An 18,568-nucleotide genomic window follows, 5' to 3' on the forward strand; every position below is an offset into this window, starting at 1 on the left:
CAAGGATGCGAAAATAACATCCCTCCACTCACTGTTCTTTCTCTGGCCTCTGCCCACTTCTCTTCCTCCAGCTGCTTTCCTGTCCCATGAAAGACAGTAAAGCAGGGATCTATTTAGGATTATTTTGGATCGCCGTGCTTACCATACCATACAGATGTGCACTATATGAATGCAATTCAGAATTTTGAACTTGTGTGGGAATTGTTGGAATGAAAGCTTGCACTTTCAGAGGGACATACTTCAATATTTACAGTTCCACCTCCACCTATTGTTTGTCTTTATGGCCCAATATTAGATAAAGGGCACAAGTGAAAAAAATTAATGGGATTTTTTGGGGGTGTGGAATGCCTCACCCCAGCTCACTTATTAAATGCAGAGGTCTAATACAGAGGACTTTCTAAGACATTTTGGTTTTTTCTTCACATGTGGTCATTTTAGATAACTGCAAAAATTTGAATTTCTGTTTTCTTTTACTTTTTACATTACAAGGCAGAAATAACCATGGAAAGTGGAGCACAGCATTCAAACATCACACAGAAAAGGGAGCAAGCAATCTTGTTCTACTGCTGCAGTCTGTGTAATAGGTGACATTTTCAAAGAGTGGCTTTGCTGCAGCAATCATTGCATGCAAATATCCTGTTTTAATAATTCAAGCAGGTGTTAATTAATCATATTGAAGCGTTCACATCCCATTTCACTAGCAGCAGTGTTTTTAATGACAAACTTCACATGATTTGAAACTCGGCTTGTCCTAAGATGGAGCTCACAGACCTCCAAATATAAGAAGAGCTCTGCTGGATCAGGCAAAAGGTCCACTAGTCCAGCATCCTGTTCTCACAGTGGGCAGTGCAATGCCTATGGGAAGCCCACACACAGGACCTGAGTGTAGCAGTGCTCCACCTCAACATCAACTGTGATTCCCAACAACTTGTATTCAGAGACATACTTGGGACTCTGAATTCTCTGTGGGTGCTCTTGTAAGCTTTGATGTTGGAACCTCAGAATGCTCAAAGCTGTTTAGTGCTGTCTTCTCCCCTGATGAAAGAGTGAACATCTGTCCAGCTGTGTTCACTGCTTTTGAGAGCGTATATTTTTTTTTAAAAAAAAAAAAACCATCATCTGTTCAGTCTCAGAGCTGCTGAGTTCCATTATAGCATTGATTGTAATATATCTCTTTTGGAAAGAGAGCTTGCGATTCTTAGACCGCTTCTAGAGTCTTCCCATACATGTTGCTATTCTCCAAGAAAGATGCACAGCTGTATATTTTTTGACATAATATACCGTATTTTTTGCTCCATAAGACACACCTTTTTCTTCCTAAAAAGTAATGGGAAATGTCTGTGCGTCTTATGGAGCAAATGCGTGGGCCCTGGATTTTTGCATTGGGTCACCCCAAATTCACCATCAGATCACATAGCATGTCCATGGCTATAGTCTGCACCAAAAAAATCCACTGTTTCAGTGGGGCTCAATGGTGCAAAAATGTGGTTACAAAGCATGGATCCACATGGATCCTCAGGATTTTTGCACTGGGTCACCCCAAATTCACCAACAGATCACACAGCCTGCACCACAAAAATCACGCATCCACTGTTTTGTTCAGAATTATTTTTTTCTTGTTTTCCTCCTCTAAAAACTAGGTGCGTCTTATGGTCGGGTGCGTCTTATGGCGCGAAAAATACAGTATATCCCAGCACTTTTAGACACTGTCACAATTTCTATGAGGCTCTTGATCTAGGAAGGGGAAGTGCATTAGATGAAGTGCGTAATTGCCATGTGGGGTTGTGTAGCGTGCATCAAATAAACATGGATTTTCCCCCCTCCCCCATTCTCTCTTTCAGATACAATAGGAGGGCAGCCTTGTGGATGGCCCCAGAGTAGGCCAGATGGAACAGGATAGAACCAGCCATGTTGAAGGCAGTAGTTTGAGCCCATTTCTAATACCACATCCTTCTCATGTTTGCCAGGGAGAGCCTTTGTCAGTGAAGCTACAGAATGGGAGCCCACCAGCAGAGAAGGGCCAGACTGAAGTCAATGGCAACCACACATGGCTGCATTTCAAGGCCAACTATGGAATGAAGCACGCTGTCAGAGGAAATGCAAATAACAGAATAAGCCCAGACCTTCTGCAAGAAAAGAGAGAGTGTGGCAGGTATATGCAAAATGGTGGGATAAAACGCACTTTCAGCGAGCCTTCTCTGTACGGGCTTCACCAGAACAAAAAGCTTAGACAAGATGAAGAAGCAAAAGGAGGGAAAGAAACCTCTTTGGATGGCAGTGATCAACCGAGTGTTCCCAATTCGTGCAGCGAGGAGGACTTGGTGGGTTTTAGAATGGAAGAAGATGCAGCTTCAGTTCTCATACAGTCCTCCAAAAACAACCGTGGTGCTTCAGAAACTCCTCCTGCTCCCCAGGTTCAGAATGAACAGGAGAGTGAAAACATGAATTGCCACAACAGGGACATTGCCTTGCTCTGCAAGAGCAAGGCGGTGTCAATGCCTAATGGTGCTATAGTTTCTGCCTCTTCTATGGAAAACATGCATGGTGAACTCCTTGAGAAAACGCTGTCTCAGTATAATCCGGATCATGTGTCCATTGCAATGCAGAAAACCACATCTCTTACAAATGCCATAAACACACAGGCTACTAATGAATCGACTTGTGGCACACCACATTCATCCCATACCTCAGGGCAGATCAACTCCCCACAAACCTCAAACTCTGAGCTGCCTCAGGTGCTAGATTCTGTGGCCACTGAAGTCCACAGCACAGAAGACGGCAGTAAGATATCCACATTGCCAGCCTGCTACACTTTTCAGAAACCAGAACTGCAATTGGAGCAGCAAAAATCCGAAAATGCATGCCAGTCCCCTACAGAGAATACTGATGTTCCAGGAAACATGGGGCAGGTTCCCAGTCAAGATTTCTCACTGCCCAGTCAAGATTTCTCACTAAATCCCAACAGCAATATGAAAGCTCATAACAATAGCTCAGAGAGACCAGCAGAGCCAGCAGAGGAAAATGGTGCTTTGTTCCAACAAGACCCCATGTTCAAGAAGAGTTATTTCAGCCCACCTCCTGTTGCAGCTTCTTCTCCTCTTCCAGAAATAAACAGCATTCTTTCCATGAGTGTTTCAGAAGTGCATAACCATTATGAGACCCAAAGTCAAGAGGCTCATTTGAAGAAAGAGAAGAATGGAGAGCAGCAGCAGCAGGGGGAGCTTGCAGCACAAATTCCTGGCCTTTGCCAGCAAGCACTTAGTTCTCAACAGGGTCTTCAACAAGAGGTTCAGGTTTCACAACAGACTGGCAATGAAACAAGAGATCTGATGCTTTCTGCAATGGCATCAGGCATCAGGCAACAATATCCTGATGAACTGCAGTCAAAACTGGAGCCACAGGTTCAAGACACAGAAATAGTAGGAAGCAGTAAAGAGTTGCAACAACATTATCAACATCTCCTGGGCCAAATTAACCAGGAGACCATAACTAGCAATGAAAAAGACTTGCTGAAAAATCAGATGCATCAGTCACACCCTCACTTGCAAACATCTTGGACAGGAATATCTTCCCCTCACTTTCGCCCCAGTGAGTCTCCCCAAAAATCAAATGAGGTGCTCTTAAGGACAATGCTTCAGCTTCAGTCAAATTCAGCTGATCAGACCCATCCAAAACAATATCCTGGGAGCCCCAATGCATCAAAGGAGGTTACAGGGCAAACTTGCTTCCAGAACATCACACAATGTGAGCAGATACCAGCACTGTACAAGGGTGAGGCAACACAGCTGCCACCTCATCTTACAGCTGAGAAGCAAATGCAATTCCAAAAGCACTCACCACAGCCTACAAAGATGGATACTCTGCTCAAACCCCACGAACAGCAGCAAAATGCAAAGCACTTCCACTTTCAGCCGCAAGCTGAACACCACACTGAACAGTCCCTGGAGTCACAGATGAAGCCACAGCACTTAAATCTTCCACCACTGGAAAATGAACAGTTTCTCCGTTCACATATATTGCAACAGATGCTCCAGACCCAGCCAACACAGTTGCCACACAGTCCACAGCTAACCATGGGCTCCCAGCAGCAATCATTGCACATGAAGAGCAGAGAACTTCCCCAGACCTTTCCTCATTCCCAAAGCAGACAAGAGCAGCAGCTAGAGGGGGCATCTTTCAGTCAGCTTAAATTGGAAGAATGTTTTGAAACTGCAAACAATTACTTCAAATCAACTGACTTCCCAATGCAAAACTCCCAGGTCAGGCCAGGACCGGTGTCCGATATGAACAGTAAAGATTCCCTTTACAATCATGCTTTCAAAGCAAATACTGTTATGAAGCATTCCTACTTGAACAACATGCACTTAGTCTCTGAGAAAAAAGAAAACCCTATGAACACTGAGCTCTTTGCAGAAAATGTAACTCATGACTTACAGCATATGCAATATTACACACATAGTATAGCCCCCAAACAAGATGTGCCCCATTGCTTCCAGGAAGAAGCTTCCCAGTCTCCACCAACTTCAGCTGGACAACTACCCTTCCAGCAAACACAGGGATATTCTAATTTGACCAGCAACATGTGTAGCCCACAACCTGCCCAGATTCAGCAAAGGTACGTACCCTACAGTCAGCAATCGGCGTCCCATACAGGAGTTGATCAGAGAGGCTGCCCTCTTCCAACTCAACCTCAAAGGGATTTTCAGAAGCATGCTGCTCTCAGGTGTCACATCTTAAACAGGCAAGAACAACAAAACAAATCTGACACCTGTCACGGTGTAGGACACAAGCCTATTAAAGCTGAAGCTGGCTCCAAGTTGAATGTCTGCACCCCTCCATCAGCTGGGCAGCTGGAGAACAAAGCGTGGAAAAAAACAATTAAACAAGAGATTCAGCACTTTGGTTGTGAGAACATGCAACAAAAGAGTATAATCGAAACCATGGAGCAGCAGCTGAAACAGTTTCAGGTCAGAACGCCCTTTGATCACAAGTCCCTTACTATCAAATCACCGAAACATGTGAAAGTTGAAACTGTGGGACCCATCACTATTCTGTCAAGGAATTCCGCCGCTGCAGATTTCAACAGCCACGCAGCCTCTTTAGATCAACAGCCCATTCATTCCAGTGAAAAAACACCAACCAAAAGAACGGCTGCTGGAACAGCTCTCAATCATTTTTTAGAGTCACCTTCCAAGTTATTAGATACTCCTGTGAAAAACCTACTGGACACACCTGTCAAAACTCAGTACGATTTCCCATCATGTAGCTGCGTTGGTGAGTTGAGTTTGATGTTTCAGGGTTTGTTTTTAAATGAATACGATAATACTATTCTGCTATAATTTTCCAAGCCCAGCCAGCTCCCTTCCTCACGCCACCCTCCTCCCCTTTCTACTATAGCGAAGACTTCCCTTGTCTTCTCAAATAAATGTCCCAAACTGCATTTCTCAGTTCACAGGTTGGAATTTCTTATCCATAAAATTATAAGTATCTCAGGCTCTTGCAGTTCCAGCCACTCTGTCCTTCAGTTTCCTTCATGGAAAATACTATGAGTTGAATGATGCTATACAACATGTGGTTGGCTATGGAATCATCCTGACTCCATGATCCACTCTCCACTTGTCTTTGGGAGTGGTTTATGGTGTATAGATTTCCCCACAATCAAATATGGGCATAAAAAGATGGCTGGTTCGCTACATTCTGAGCACATTATATGGGTGTGATTGGACAAGGTGAAGGCACATGTGGAGTTGAGATCCTTGCAGGTATGATTTCTCCTCTGAAGGTATCACCTGAACAAGGCCAGAAATGCAAGATGATTTCCTAGGCAAACAGAATGGAAAACTGTCTCTTTGAAATAACCCGTGCAAGTAAAATGAGGAAATTGCATCTAGTTTTGTCATGGTGAATTAGGACACTGGAAAAGTATTGTTGCAGAATGACTTAAGACCAAAGTGCACATAATAGAAGATAACATCTTCATAAAAGACCTTTGGCATAGCACCACATGTAAAGCAAAGGGATAGAGGTGTGATTTAATGTATTAAATAAGTGCATTGTTTGAGGGTTCTGAATCCTCCATTTGTGGTCCTTCCCTCTATAGCCACTGCCCTTTTCTCCAGGTGGGCTCTCCCTCTCTGTATTGGCATCTGGCTATGGGGTACAGAGGGTGGCGCTGTGGGTTAAACCACAGAGCCTAGGGCTTGCCAATCAGAAGGTCGGCGGTTCGAATCCCCGCAATGGGGTGAGCTCCTGTTGCTCGGTCCCAGCTCCTGCCAACCTAGCAGTTCGAAAGCACGTCAAAGTGCAAGTAGATAAATAGGTACAGCTTCAGTAGGAAGGTAAACGGCGTTTCCGTGCACTGCTCTAGTTCACCAGAAGTGGCTTAGTCATGCTGACCACATGACCCAGAAGCTGTACGCCGGCTCCCTCGGCCAATAAAGCAAGATGAGCACTGCAACCCCAGAGTCAGCCACGACTGGCCCTAATAGTCAGGGGTCCCTTTACCTTTACTATGGGGTACAGAAGAGCAGCAGGACATTTAGCACCCTCTTCTATTGTACACCCCATTGGTACATCCCCATGCCCCATTTTATTTGAAACATTTCAAGATGCATGCAATTTGGGCCTGAACAGTTGTCCTCCGTGTATGTACCACAATGGGAATAATGGACACAGATGCATGAGAATCTTTCAACGCATAGTACAAAACTTTGCTCTGACTTTATAGAACTGGTCACACTGAGACATTTGCATTTTCAACAGATGGTTTTAAAGGAATTTATCTGAACCCCAATTTACCTTTAAAAAAAATTTAATAACTGAGCCTTGGGGTGCATATATAGATAGCAGGAACTGCTGCAAAGCTAAAAGGCTAATACTATCAATGAAAATCTAGACTCATTTCCAACCTTTCTTTATGGTCGAACCAGATGTAATAAAGCAGGAATGGGGAACTTGTGGCTCTCCAGATGTTCTTCTTGGACTTGAGCTCCCATTAGCCCGAGGCGGTGTGGCCAGTGATCAGGGAAAATGGGACTTGTGGAGTTGAGATTGGAGGGTCATAGGTTTCTTGCATCTGTAATAAAGGGATTTCACCTTCCAATATTTCTGCACCAAAAAAGCAATAAGCAGAGGTGCTGACATATCAAAAGTCGAGAATATGCCCTATCTGATTTTCTTCCATTAGCTATTCCACAGCAATAACTTTTATTGATTCCTGATGGTAACGGGAACAGAGAATATCCTAATTGGCCCCTATTACAGTAACTGTATTAACCATGCCTTATATAAAAAAAAATTGTTCATCTGGCATTATGCATTAGAACTGCCCCAAATATTGCTCACTCTCTTGTTTGGTACAATAATTCCCTATTTGCATTTAAAAAACAATTCCCAAGTGAAAATAGTAACGCTTCCCCTAGCCCTTCTATCAGTCCATGAATGATCTGGTGCACAGATGACCTGCCAAGAGAATTTTTTCCTGAAGTGAGCAAAATATGTGTACAAGGTGAACCTATGCTTTTCTATGTAATATCTTTTAAAGACATCTTCAAAAGCATACAGCGTTAACCCTTTTTGTTTGTTTGTTTGTTTCTGTCTTCTTTTAAACAGAACAGATTATCGAAAAAGACGAAGGCCCTTTCTACACCCATCTAGGAGCTGGCCCTAATGTGGCTGCTATTAGAGAAATAATGGAAGAACGGTAATGAATTTGCTATGGCACACGGCAGATTAAAATTTATCCATTGTGTATGTCAGGATTTCCACACACACACACACACACACACACACACTTGGTATTTGCACACAAAGAAGACCACAATTGCATACTCCCAAGTAATTATTTGGTAGGCTGGCTCTTCCTGCTTTGCCAGCACAGGGCACTGTGCTATTCACTGGAGGACGAAAACATTTGACAGGTCGGCTGGCTTGCTGTCCTGATCTGCCCACCCTGAGGCAGATGCCAGCAACAGGGCCAGCCTGCCAAATTAGCGAATTGGCATTAACTGTAAAAGCAGGAAAGGACCTAGCATTCCCAGTCGGGCCAGCACACATGCCAAGGTACATAGGGGAGATGGCAAAAGGCATATGCAGCTCAAGGAAAGAAAACCTCAAACAGGCTACTCCACCAAAACAAAACAAAAACCACAACACAATTAAGAGTTCATCTTCCTTCTGCTTATTTACGCTAAGGAATCTAGAACCATCTATTGAATTCCATAAAGCAGGCATCCCCAGCCTGCGGCCCTCCAGATGTTTTGGCCTACAACTTCCATGATCCCTAGCTAACAGGACCAGTGGTCAGGGATGATGGGAATTGTAGTCCAAAGCATCTGGAGGGCTGAAGGTTGGAGATGCCTTCTATAAAGGAATAAATGACCTGTTTTGGCTTGGAAACTTGATCATTATTTCTACAGCATAGTACCCCTTTTTTTTTTACAGCACATTAATCTGATATGCCGGGGTGAGTTTTTTTTCCCTGTTCTGTGTTGTTAGAATCAAGTGGCAGCCAAACAAATGCTATATGCAGATGAGATTTCATTATATGTAAGGCAAACATAATTGAAATTAGCTAAATTCTGGACTCTAGGTCTTGTTTCTCTTCAACACAAATTTAAGGGGGCCTTTGTTCACCTAGCGGCAAATTTAAAGCACAGTCCACCTTTTTTCAAGACATTGCCTCCTTTTCCTCTGCATACTTACATTTCCATATATGTTTGATATGATAAAACACGAGATTATCAGATGTAAATGGCAAGCAGAGTCCTTTTTCAGGTAATTAGTTCAATGTTTAAGCTTCTTTTTTCTTAGAGCTGCTGTGCTTAAAATGCTATACAAATAGCTTTAGCCCTGTAGGGCAGGTCTTAATATTCTTCTAAGATCACTTCATGCCTTTATTCTTTTGAGCAAGGAGATCAGATAGATACATCATATAGTTGTAGAGTTGGAAGGGACCCTGAGGGTCATCTAGTCCAACCCCCTGCAAATGCAGGAATCTCAATGAATGTATTCTCTCCTGAAAAGTATGATGTGAGTTTCTTGAAGCATCGTGTATACACATAATAGCTACAAGTAAAGGATGTGATTTGAGGAAGAATGGACAAATAATGGCACAAGGCTGACTCGACACTCTCTCTCTCTCTCTCTCTCTCTCTATATATATATATACACACACATACACTCTGCATGTGAATCTCTGTTGCTCATTTCAAATGTTAATACTTACTTTTATTCATTTGTTTGGATTTTTAAAGGTATGGACAGAAAGGCAAAGCCATAAGGATAGAGCGGATTGTCTATACAGGGAAAGAAGGCAGAAGTGCCCAAGGATGTCCTATAGCTAAATGGGTAAGCCTTTTTTCCACTTGATCATATAAAAGATATTTTTAAGTTTAATAAAGAATACTAGTATTTGTTTGCTGTAAATATGCAGATCATTTTAAAAGAGAATATTACCATTTTGACTTTTTTTAAGCCTCTGATCTAGGATAGATGTCAAAAGAGGTATTATAACTTTGAAATGAGTTTATATATATTAAAAAATACCTAAACACAGACTGTATCTCAAAGTTCGCGGCTGCCCAATCATGCAAAATTTGCAAAACAAAATGTATACAAAGATTAAATGTAACCTAGTAATAGTATTGGACTGAGCTAAGGAAAGTATAGTATTTTGAAAATGTACCTCCAATTAAAGGCCTCCCAAAGTTGGGAAATACCTTGTATTTATTTAGGTTGCTGGTCCATCTAACCCAGTCTTGTCTGTTCTGATTGACATCTATCTAATATCTCAGGCAGGAGTCTTTCCCAGCCCTACATTGAGATCTTCTGCTCACAACACTGCAGTAAACTGTGCTACAGGCAGACTGGATATGAGCATAAATGTCTTCCTTAAACAGACATTCTATCCTATTTTGCATCTCACTAAAAACCAGAAAACTTCTTTTGGGGGGTTGTATTTGCAGGTGATTCGTAGAAGTAGCACTGAAGAAAAACTCCTTTGTTTGGTACGGGAACGTGCAGGCCACAGCTGTGAAACGGCAGTGATAGTAGTGCTTATCTTGGTGTGGGAAGGAATTTCTCGAAGCCTAGCAGACAAGCTGTATTCCGAACTCTCCGAAACTTTAAGGAAGTATGGCACGCTAACAAACCGTCGCTGTGCTCTAAATGAAGAGTAAGTGAAGTATGTACTTGTTTCTCTCAAAATGTGATCTTGCTATAGCTTGAATGCCTAGATTTAAGAAACAATAATTCCTACTGAAGTCATGTATCCTATGTTCTCCTTTTCATGTTCTTAGCTGACATTAGTCATTGGTCTCACTGAAGTTATTGTCTTTATGTTGTCAGTAACCAAGAAAGTCAACTTTGTTTAACAGAGAGCCCATTTCACCTCCCTTCTATCATTGCCACAATTCCCATCACATTCATTTCTGCAGCACACCCCTTTTGGGACTATGCCATGACAATATGCATGAGTGGTTGGAGTCTAGTTCCATGTCTACCATGATGCTGTTAATGTTCCTTGCTGCATCAAACTTCTTGCAACAAATTCTGCCCAGTACACGGAGTACCATATAGGGAGCAAGCTTCATTTGTGGTGCCTAGCTCAATGAAGTTACCCAGAATGCATACATGCCATACATTTAAAACACATTTCCCCCTCTACACAAAAAAGGATATTGGGAACTGTAGTTTGTTGGGGTCCTGGGAACTGCAGCTCTGGGAAGGGTAAACTACACTTCCCAGGATTCTTTGTGGGAGGGTGTATTTTAGTGTATTGTGTCTTTGCAGCCCCAGTCATATTATGAAGACAACTTCCTGTTGGGTGTTCCCTACCAATTTTCCTAAGGAACTCATATGGTTTCATGGAAATGTATTCCAATAGACATTATTATTATTATTATTATTATTATTATTATTATTATTATTTATACCCCACCCATCTGGCTGTGTTTCCCCAGCCATTCTGGGTGGCTTCCAACATAATATTAAATTACAATAATCTATTAAACATTAAAAGCTTCCCTAAGACATAAATTGTCTTTCCAAATTAGCCCTTACTATGTATTTATTATACATCTTCAATGCCCCGAATAGCTACACAGTTTTAGTGAGACAGGTGGGATTATTGTATGGCTCATCTGGCCATGTGCTTTGATGGCTTTTAACAAGACCTATTGTAATACCAACAAAGACAGGACCATAGAAGACCAATAAGAATACCCTCTAGCAAGGTACCTCTTTCCAAGGCATGGTAAAAATGGTGTACTGGGTTTGCACGACTGTGCCAGGTGCATGTGGAATTTTGTGAATACATAGGATTTTGTGAATACATAGGATTGGCTCCAGCATGGCCTTTCCACAAACAGGTGAGGTCCTTCTGTTTGCAGAAGGGTCTTTTGATCTGCAGAAAGAGATGGAGGCGATTTTGGGCCATTCTTTCCCTCTGCAGCCCCCCAGCAGGCTTGTGCCCAGAATGTTCTGGGTGTCTCTCAAAACCACTGGGAATAAATTTGGGAAGTGGAGGTGTTGCAGGAAGGAAAGTCAGTAGACATCACACCTTATGTCCTCCTATCAGCTGGAGCATATCATGAGTGTCCCCCCACTCATGGGATCTCTGGACCTATTCAATATAATTCAGAGCTAAGGTGCCTTCCTTTGGTTTTCATTTTTTAATAAAGTAATTGTTTACAGTGCAATACTATGTATGAATACACAGAAACAAGTCCCATTGAGTTGAGTGGTTCTTCTTCACAGTATGTATGGAATTGCAACCTTAATGTGAACTGCTGGTTTTCAGAAGCTTGTAAGGAAACCACTTTCATACGTGCACACGCACACACACCCCTACACACGTAGAAGGTTGTTGTTTTGCTTCTGTATCAAATATCTATAGATGAAGGTAGAACACAAGCAATTGACTTACAACCACTCTTGGTACTACTAAAGGCTTTTCATAGAAGATGATCAGTTGTCTGCAGTTTGCTCTGGTTGCAACAACATCATGGCCAAGACTTCCTTAGACACATGGCCAACGGGTGGCTCTCCTTTCCTACGAACTTTTATTAGAGGCCTGTTGAAGGGTTCTTCAGGGAGTGCAGAAGCTGGGCGTAGTGCATATAGCTGCAAAAACATTATGATGTGTAAAAAAAAATTTCCAGGCAAGGATTCTTTGCAGGTGTCCACACTATGCTTTTAGGTTGCTACAAATGCAGTTCTTTCCTTTCTTAGGCGAACTTGCGCATGCCAAGGCCTGGACCCCGAGAGTTGTGGCGCATCGTTTTCCTTCGGCTGCTCGTGGAGTATGTACTACAATGGGTGCAAGTTTGCCAGAAGCAAGATCCCAAGGAAGTTTAAACTATTGGGGGATGATCCAAGAGAGGTAGGGACTAAATAGATGGCATGTGTGGCACTCTCCAAAGCATTTCTATTCTAGTTGTGGTAGCTGCTCCCAGACTTTGGAACCCCCACCCTAGAGGTGTTAAGACTGGCTCCCTCTTTGTTGTCCTTCTGCCTGCAAGTGCATGTGTTCTTGTTGGAACTGACTGCTTTGAATATAAAGGCTGGTGCTTTCTTATTGTAATCCTTTGCATGGTTTTAATAGATTATATATAGTTTTAATCCTATCCATGTTTAATGGTTTTTAAATTATTGGTTTCCCCGCCCCCTATGATTTTAGCAGTTCTTGTTTTAATCAGTAAGCTGCCTTGAGTCTTTGTCAGGGAAAAGGGTTGGGAATGAATGAATGAATGAATGAATGAATGAATGATAAGACAAGACAAAACTCAATTTTTATAAAATGACTCACAGTGTCAGATGATGGTCTTAAGTTTTGTCTTTTCTTTTTTTAAAAAATAATATTTATTACTTTTAAAGCTTACAAAAAAGAAAGAAAAAAAAGACAGGAGAAAGAAAACAAAAAAGAGAAAAAACAATACAGTACAATATATAAACAATACAAAACACAACCTTAACACATTAAACTAAACACAATAAACAAAACAAAACAAAACAAAAACAATTTAAAAACATACATCACACCTTTTCCATACTCTATCTTTCATTCCCTTGTTTCATCGACCTCTTCTCACCTCCCTTTTTGTATTCCACTTCTATTAATTGTTTCAGCAATTCCTTTCCATCTTTCTCTATTTTCTGTCATATAAATATCTTAACATATTTTTAATCTTATTTCCATTAAAACTAATATACATATTTAAGCTTAACTCCTTATAACATTTCTACTAAGGCCATAAAATTTCATTCCAACATTTTTCTATCACTCATTAATTTTACAGTATTTCTATATACAGACTTTAAATTTTCCAATTCTCTTCCACCATCTCCTCTCCCCGGTCTCGGACTCTGCCAGTCACTTCCGTCAACTCCATACAGTCCATCAACCTGGAGATCTTATGTCCGAGGCTCTTAACTCTTTTCCAAGTCCCTTCTGCAGGTCTTCTTCATATTCTTTGATGCTATAGAGCAGATCTCGGGAAAACTCCGACCCAACAATATTTTTATTCCTCCTCGACAGGTCAGCCAGATTTCCATAGTTAAAGCTAAGATCCATAAAGTATTTCAGGACATGTTTCAAGATTCCTCCAAATCCAAAGGCCCCCAGAACTCCAGTCTCCTCCTGACCCAAGTCCATGTCCCAAAATTCAGTTAATCCCTGCATGGAGGGATCTTTACAGCTTTCCTTCTCCAGTCCAGTCCGGGCTCCGATCCTCAAAATCTGACTTTTTCTAGAATCAATCATAAAAGGCCTCAACTTATAGTCCTCAATTTGCCTCGGTAAGACTGAGGCTCCCACTTGTATTACTTTAGGTTTGACAACAACAACTTTCTCCTTCTCCTTCTTCTCCTTCTCCTTCTCCACAATTTGTTCTGCTGAAATAGATTCCTGTACCAAATCCTGAATAATTTCTGTATTGGTGCTCACTTTTTGTCCCAAATTAATCACTTTTTGTCCCAAGTTATCAATTTTAGTAGTCATAACATCGGTCTTCTTGTGAAGCTGTTCCAACAAATAGCTTATCTTACATAATGCAGTCACTAAGGCTTCTCCTGTCGACATTCTTAAATGGTCCAAGGTCAATCCCTGATTCTCACAGTTCTTATCCTGCAGCTGGAGATTCCCCAGCTCCACTCTTGTAACAGTTTCCAAAGCTCCCTCTAGAGGGAAACAGTCTCCACTTGTATCAATCCTTTCAAGCACAGTTCAAAAAGTAAAGTTAGTTTCAATTTTCAGTTACTTTTCCTCCTTTTTAAACGCAGAAGAGGACAATGGAAACAATATATTTCTCTTATTTAACTAACTGTTAACATGTTTTATTCACAGTCAATGAACTCTCCCAAAATGTCAATCTACTGGCAGCCCGTTTCCAGGTTCAGAGCAGTGGTAATTTAATTTTTATCACTCTCTCCTGCAGGCTTACATGATCCAAAACTTCCCCCCTCTTCTCCTGCTTCCAAGGGGGGTTTAATGATTTTAATCGATGGAAGTTTAATCCTTTACGTAAGGCTTTCCAAGACCTTAGCTTGCAGCTTCTTTGCTTCAATCTATTTATAAAAGGGGAAGGCAGACTTCCTGTTTGAAACCTTCCCGTTCGGTACCAAATTAAGACTTTTGTAAATCCAATTTTCCGTTCTACTCACGGGTAGTTGTTTAAAGTCAAATTGTCCACAGGAAAAAGTCAGCGCTCTCTGGCAACAGCAATGCGGCTTCACTCAGTGAAAAAAGCAGTCAATTCGAAGCACCACGCCACTCACCCCACGTCGCTCCAGATCCCCGAAACCGGGTCTCCCCGCAAGTAGGGGAGGCGCAAAAGGTGCCAGCCGAATCCCACGTTCACAGGCTTCTCCCGCCTGTGATTTTAGTGGGTCTCCACCTTCGCGTGGCGGTCAGACCCTGATTTCCACAGAGCAAATTCCTCCCGATCGGAGGAACTCCGCCATTGCCGGAGGCGCCAACCCGGAAGTCTGGTCTTAAGTTTTGTCAAAGTACAACATTCCGCCCTAGAATGGTATTTATTTCTAAGTGTTTCCATCTACCTCTTCTGTCTGACGCAGGAAGGTGAGGAACCTTTCTGAAATCAGGGGCTGCATTCCTTTAGGGGGAAGTGGGCAGTGCCTGAATGCAGGTAATGGGTGGAGTCAAGGTCAGAAGTGAGCAGGATACCCTTTCCCTCCCTCCTTCCCCTTCTCACACACATGCACAGAAACAAACTTTTCTTCTTTTCTCCATTCCCCCTTCATTCATTTTTTAACTGCCAAGCTAGCAGTTTCCCTGGTTTATTTGCAAATTCAAATTTCCTCTGTTTTGTAACCTTAACTTTCCTCTGTGTTTGCTGATTTACTAGCATTGCATATTGTAACTGCAGTAACTTAATCTATTGCAACATCTCCATTCCATCTCCCCCTTTTTTGGCTTGTAATGGATAATTAGGGCTACAGTGTAAACTTAATACAGTTGAATGTTAACACGCAAATTCACTCCTTTACTGAAAAATAGGAAGAAAAGCTGGAGTCCAATTTGCAAACTCTCTCGACTCTGATGGCACCCACTTACAAGAAACTGGCACCTGATGCGTATAACAACCAGGTAGGCTAAAAAATGGGTGGGGTGCTAGTTATCAACACTAAAACAACCTGATTTATTTTGCAATCACATTAAGTTTCATTATAATAATAAGTCTTTGGCAGAGACCATGGGAATCTGAAGTTTAAAAAAAGCTTGAATAACATCTTTAGAGTACATTTAAACACCACATGCTTCTTATTTTAGAGTAATTAGTTGGAAATAGCTACCACTCCTAAGATCACTCTGTGCTGTGACTAATGCAAATTAGAATTGTTGTAAATGTACTTATGATAATGGAGGAAAGTGGGATAAAAATTACTTCTAATTATGTGAAGCTGAACAATGGATGAAACATGTTAAGGAGTTATTTGGGACCTCTTATGATCTTGTATTGAAAGTAATGGCCGAATCCCCAAGACAGACTTCCCCAGGACTTCCCAAGGTTCAGATCTTCCCCACACCAGAATTCCTCAGCTTCTGGCAGCAGTTGATCTTGCATGTTCTTCATGGCACTGATTGCAGTGGTCCAAAAAATTAACTCTGCTAGTAAACTTAGGTTGGGATTTTTTCATTTCACACAGTATAACGTCACTCCATGAGATGCTCCTTATATACTTTGAATTGCCCCAATACTTTTGATTACAACACACATCTAATGCTATTCCATAATCTCTATATTATATATATATATATATATATATATATATCCACCAAATTCTGTACAAAAGTGGCATAGGAGCCACCTCCTAGAGGCCAAGGTCCCTTCGCCCCTCCCTAAAATATTTGAGGGGCCCGAGACCCCTGCCTCAGAGTTGATGTGCATTGCCATTCAAGTGGTGTGTGTGCACCACATCCCGTGTTCAATTATGTGAGGCAGGGCTTACCTGGGCCCCACAATATTTTATTTAAGTTGGCACCCCTGCAATGTGGGAACCCAAAGACTGGGGCTCTTTGATGCTGCTGATTCTTTCCTCCTATACAGTCGTACCTCGAGTTGAATGCGCTTCGGGTTGAGCGCGTTCGAGTTGCGCTCCGCAGCAACCCGGAAGTAACGGAGCGCGTTACTTCCGGCTTTTGGTGCTCGCGCGTGCGCAGACACTCAAAATGATGTCACGCGCATGCATGGTAGCGGTGAAACGCAACTCGTGCACGCGCCGTCGCATCTTGCATTCCGTTCTGGATGCAAACGGGAAATTTTTTGTCTGTTACCGCAGTGACTGAATAAATCATACTTAAAAGATTTTTTGTTTTCTCCTGGCTCCTTGAACCACCGGGAGGGGAGGGAGAGATTCCTCAGGCTTGACATGGCATGTAGAAAGCCCACTAACAAAATTACAGTTTCTTGTAAGCTGCAACAAGCACCTTTAAAAAAAAAAGTTTGAGCAGGCTTCCTAACTGCTATAGAAAGCAGTGCCACTGGCATTCTCCAGGTCACCTCACCCAGAATGCATTGCCAAGCCTACCTGCCCAGTAATGAGTTAAGGAGGAGGTCCAAGGAAGCCAGTTTGCCACTTCCATATGCCTGACATCATTGTCTCATTCTTCCTCCTCATTGGGCCATCCCTGAGGTCTTATACTTGGTAGCTTATTAGCAGTGCTGACTTCAGGGAGTCTGGTGGTCTTCCGTCACTGTCTTTGCCCTACAAGGTTTTGACTTCAACGCTGTAATGGATATACCCCCAGAGAGGTTACTTGGCCCCTGCACTCCACATGACAAATCAAAATAATCCAGCTAGGTCAAAAAAAAATAAAAACAAACACAGCTGAGACTATGATTTCCTCTGGGATAATACAGCATTTTTAAATTAGACTATTTCAGTAATGCGTGTGTGCGCTTGTTTTGTTTCAGATTGAATATGAACACAGAGCACCCGAGTGCCGTCTGGGTTTAAAAGAAGGCCGTCCGTTCTCAGGGGTCACTGCCTGCCTGGATTTCTGTGCTCATGCTCACAGGGACTTGCATAATATGCAGAATGGCAGCACACTGGTAAGTCAGTGATGCATGCAGCCGTACTCATGCAGAACTAATTTCCTCTATTAAGTTCATTATTTTTTCATAATCTGTATTTCTATTAAATTGGCACATGATGGCTGTCGGGGGGGGGGGTTGGGGAGAGAGAACGGCAAAATGCTTACATGAAGAGGAATGTGAAACCCTCCAGACTTTTAATTAAAAGATGATGGAGATTCCCAGGGTTCATTCTTAAAATCCTTGCTCCTAGCCTTGCTTTTATTACACAGCGAAACAATATAAGACTAGGAGAGCTCAAGAGCTATGTGGTTATAATCAGCTCCTGAATGGGAAGTTTAACTTGCAAAAAGTGCAAAATCTGACATCTTCATTTGAATCCTGAGACTCTTAAAGTTCCCAGCTGGAGGCAGAGGGAAGCACATTCCGTTAAAGCTGAGAAAAGCAAAGGACTTTCTCAGAAAGTCATGTTCTTCAACTCCCAACAGCATGTTTTGGGTATGCCAACTAATCCAGTGTCCCTTCTCTCCCTTTATCACGACGGGTCCTAAGTAAACCTTCTAAAGACAGCCAGGGTGGTGTAGTGGTTAGATTGTTGGACTAAGACCCAAGAGACCAGGGTTCAAATCCCCACTGGGTGACTTTGTGCCAGTCACACATTCTCAGCCTGTCCTACCTCACAGGGTTGTTGTGTGGTTAAAATGAAGAGGGGGAGAACCATGAATGCCATCTTCAGCTCTTTGGAGGAAAGGTGGGATATAAATGTAATAAATAAATCCATCAATAGTTCTTGAGTATGTGTTGGAATGGCACTAGGTGGGTGTTGCTATCCTTCAGTTATTTGAAGAGGCAGATATGTCACCCTTAACTGGATGTGAGCTCCTCCCCTTTCTTGAACGTCACTTTGCTTTCTGACTCACCTGAAGATCAGTCATATTTCATGACTGCTATTGTGGCCCCCACTCTCTCAGTCTAACCTGCTTCACAGAGCTGTTGAGAGAATGCCACCTTGC

General features: G+C 42.2%; 1 protein-coding gene across 2 annotated transcripts in view; it reads left to right on the forward strand.

The window, feature by feature from the left end:
• Positions 1–18,568, forward strand: part of TET2 (tet methylcytosine dioxygenase 2) — a 72,925-nt gene that overhangs the window by 45,499 nt on the left and 8,858 nt on the right. Inside the window, exons 2-8 of one of the 2 annotated variants that reach the window (XM_079990188.1) lie at positions 1,842–5,274; positions 7,612–7,702; positions 9,255–9,348; positions 9,966–10,174; positions 12,232–12,382; positions 15,518–15,607; positions 17,436–17,573. In XM_079990188.1, the coding sequence (XP_079846314.1) occupies positions 1,887–5,274; positions 7,612–7,702; positions 9,255–9,348; positions 9,966–10,174; positions 12,232–12,382; positions 15,518–15,607; positions 17,436–17,573 (4,161 nt within the window). In that variant the 5' untranslated portion in view covers positions 1,842–1,886. The remainder of the gene's footprint in view (positions 1–1,841; positions 5,275–7,611; positions 7,703–9,254; positions 9,349–9,965; positions 10,175–12,231; positions 12,383–15,517; positions 15,608–17,435; positions 17,574–18,568) is intronic. The other variant, XM_079990189.1, reaches the window with a different exon arrangement.

The sequence above is a fragment of the Podarcis cretensis genome, assembly GCF_951804945.1.
Source record: "Podarcis cretensis genome assembly, chromosome: 9".
In the NCBI taxonomy this organism is placed as follows: Eukaryota; Metazoa; Chordata; class Lepidosauria; order Squamata; family Lacertidae; genus Podarcis; species Podarcis cretensis.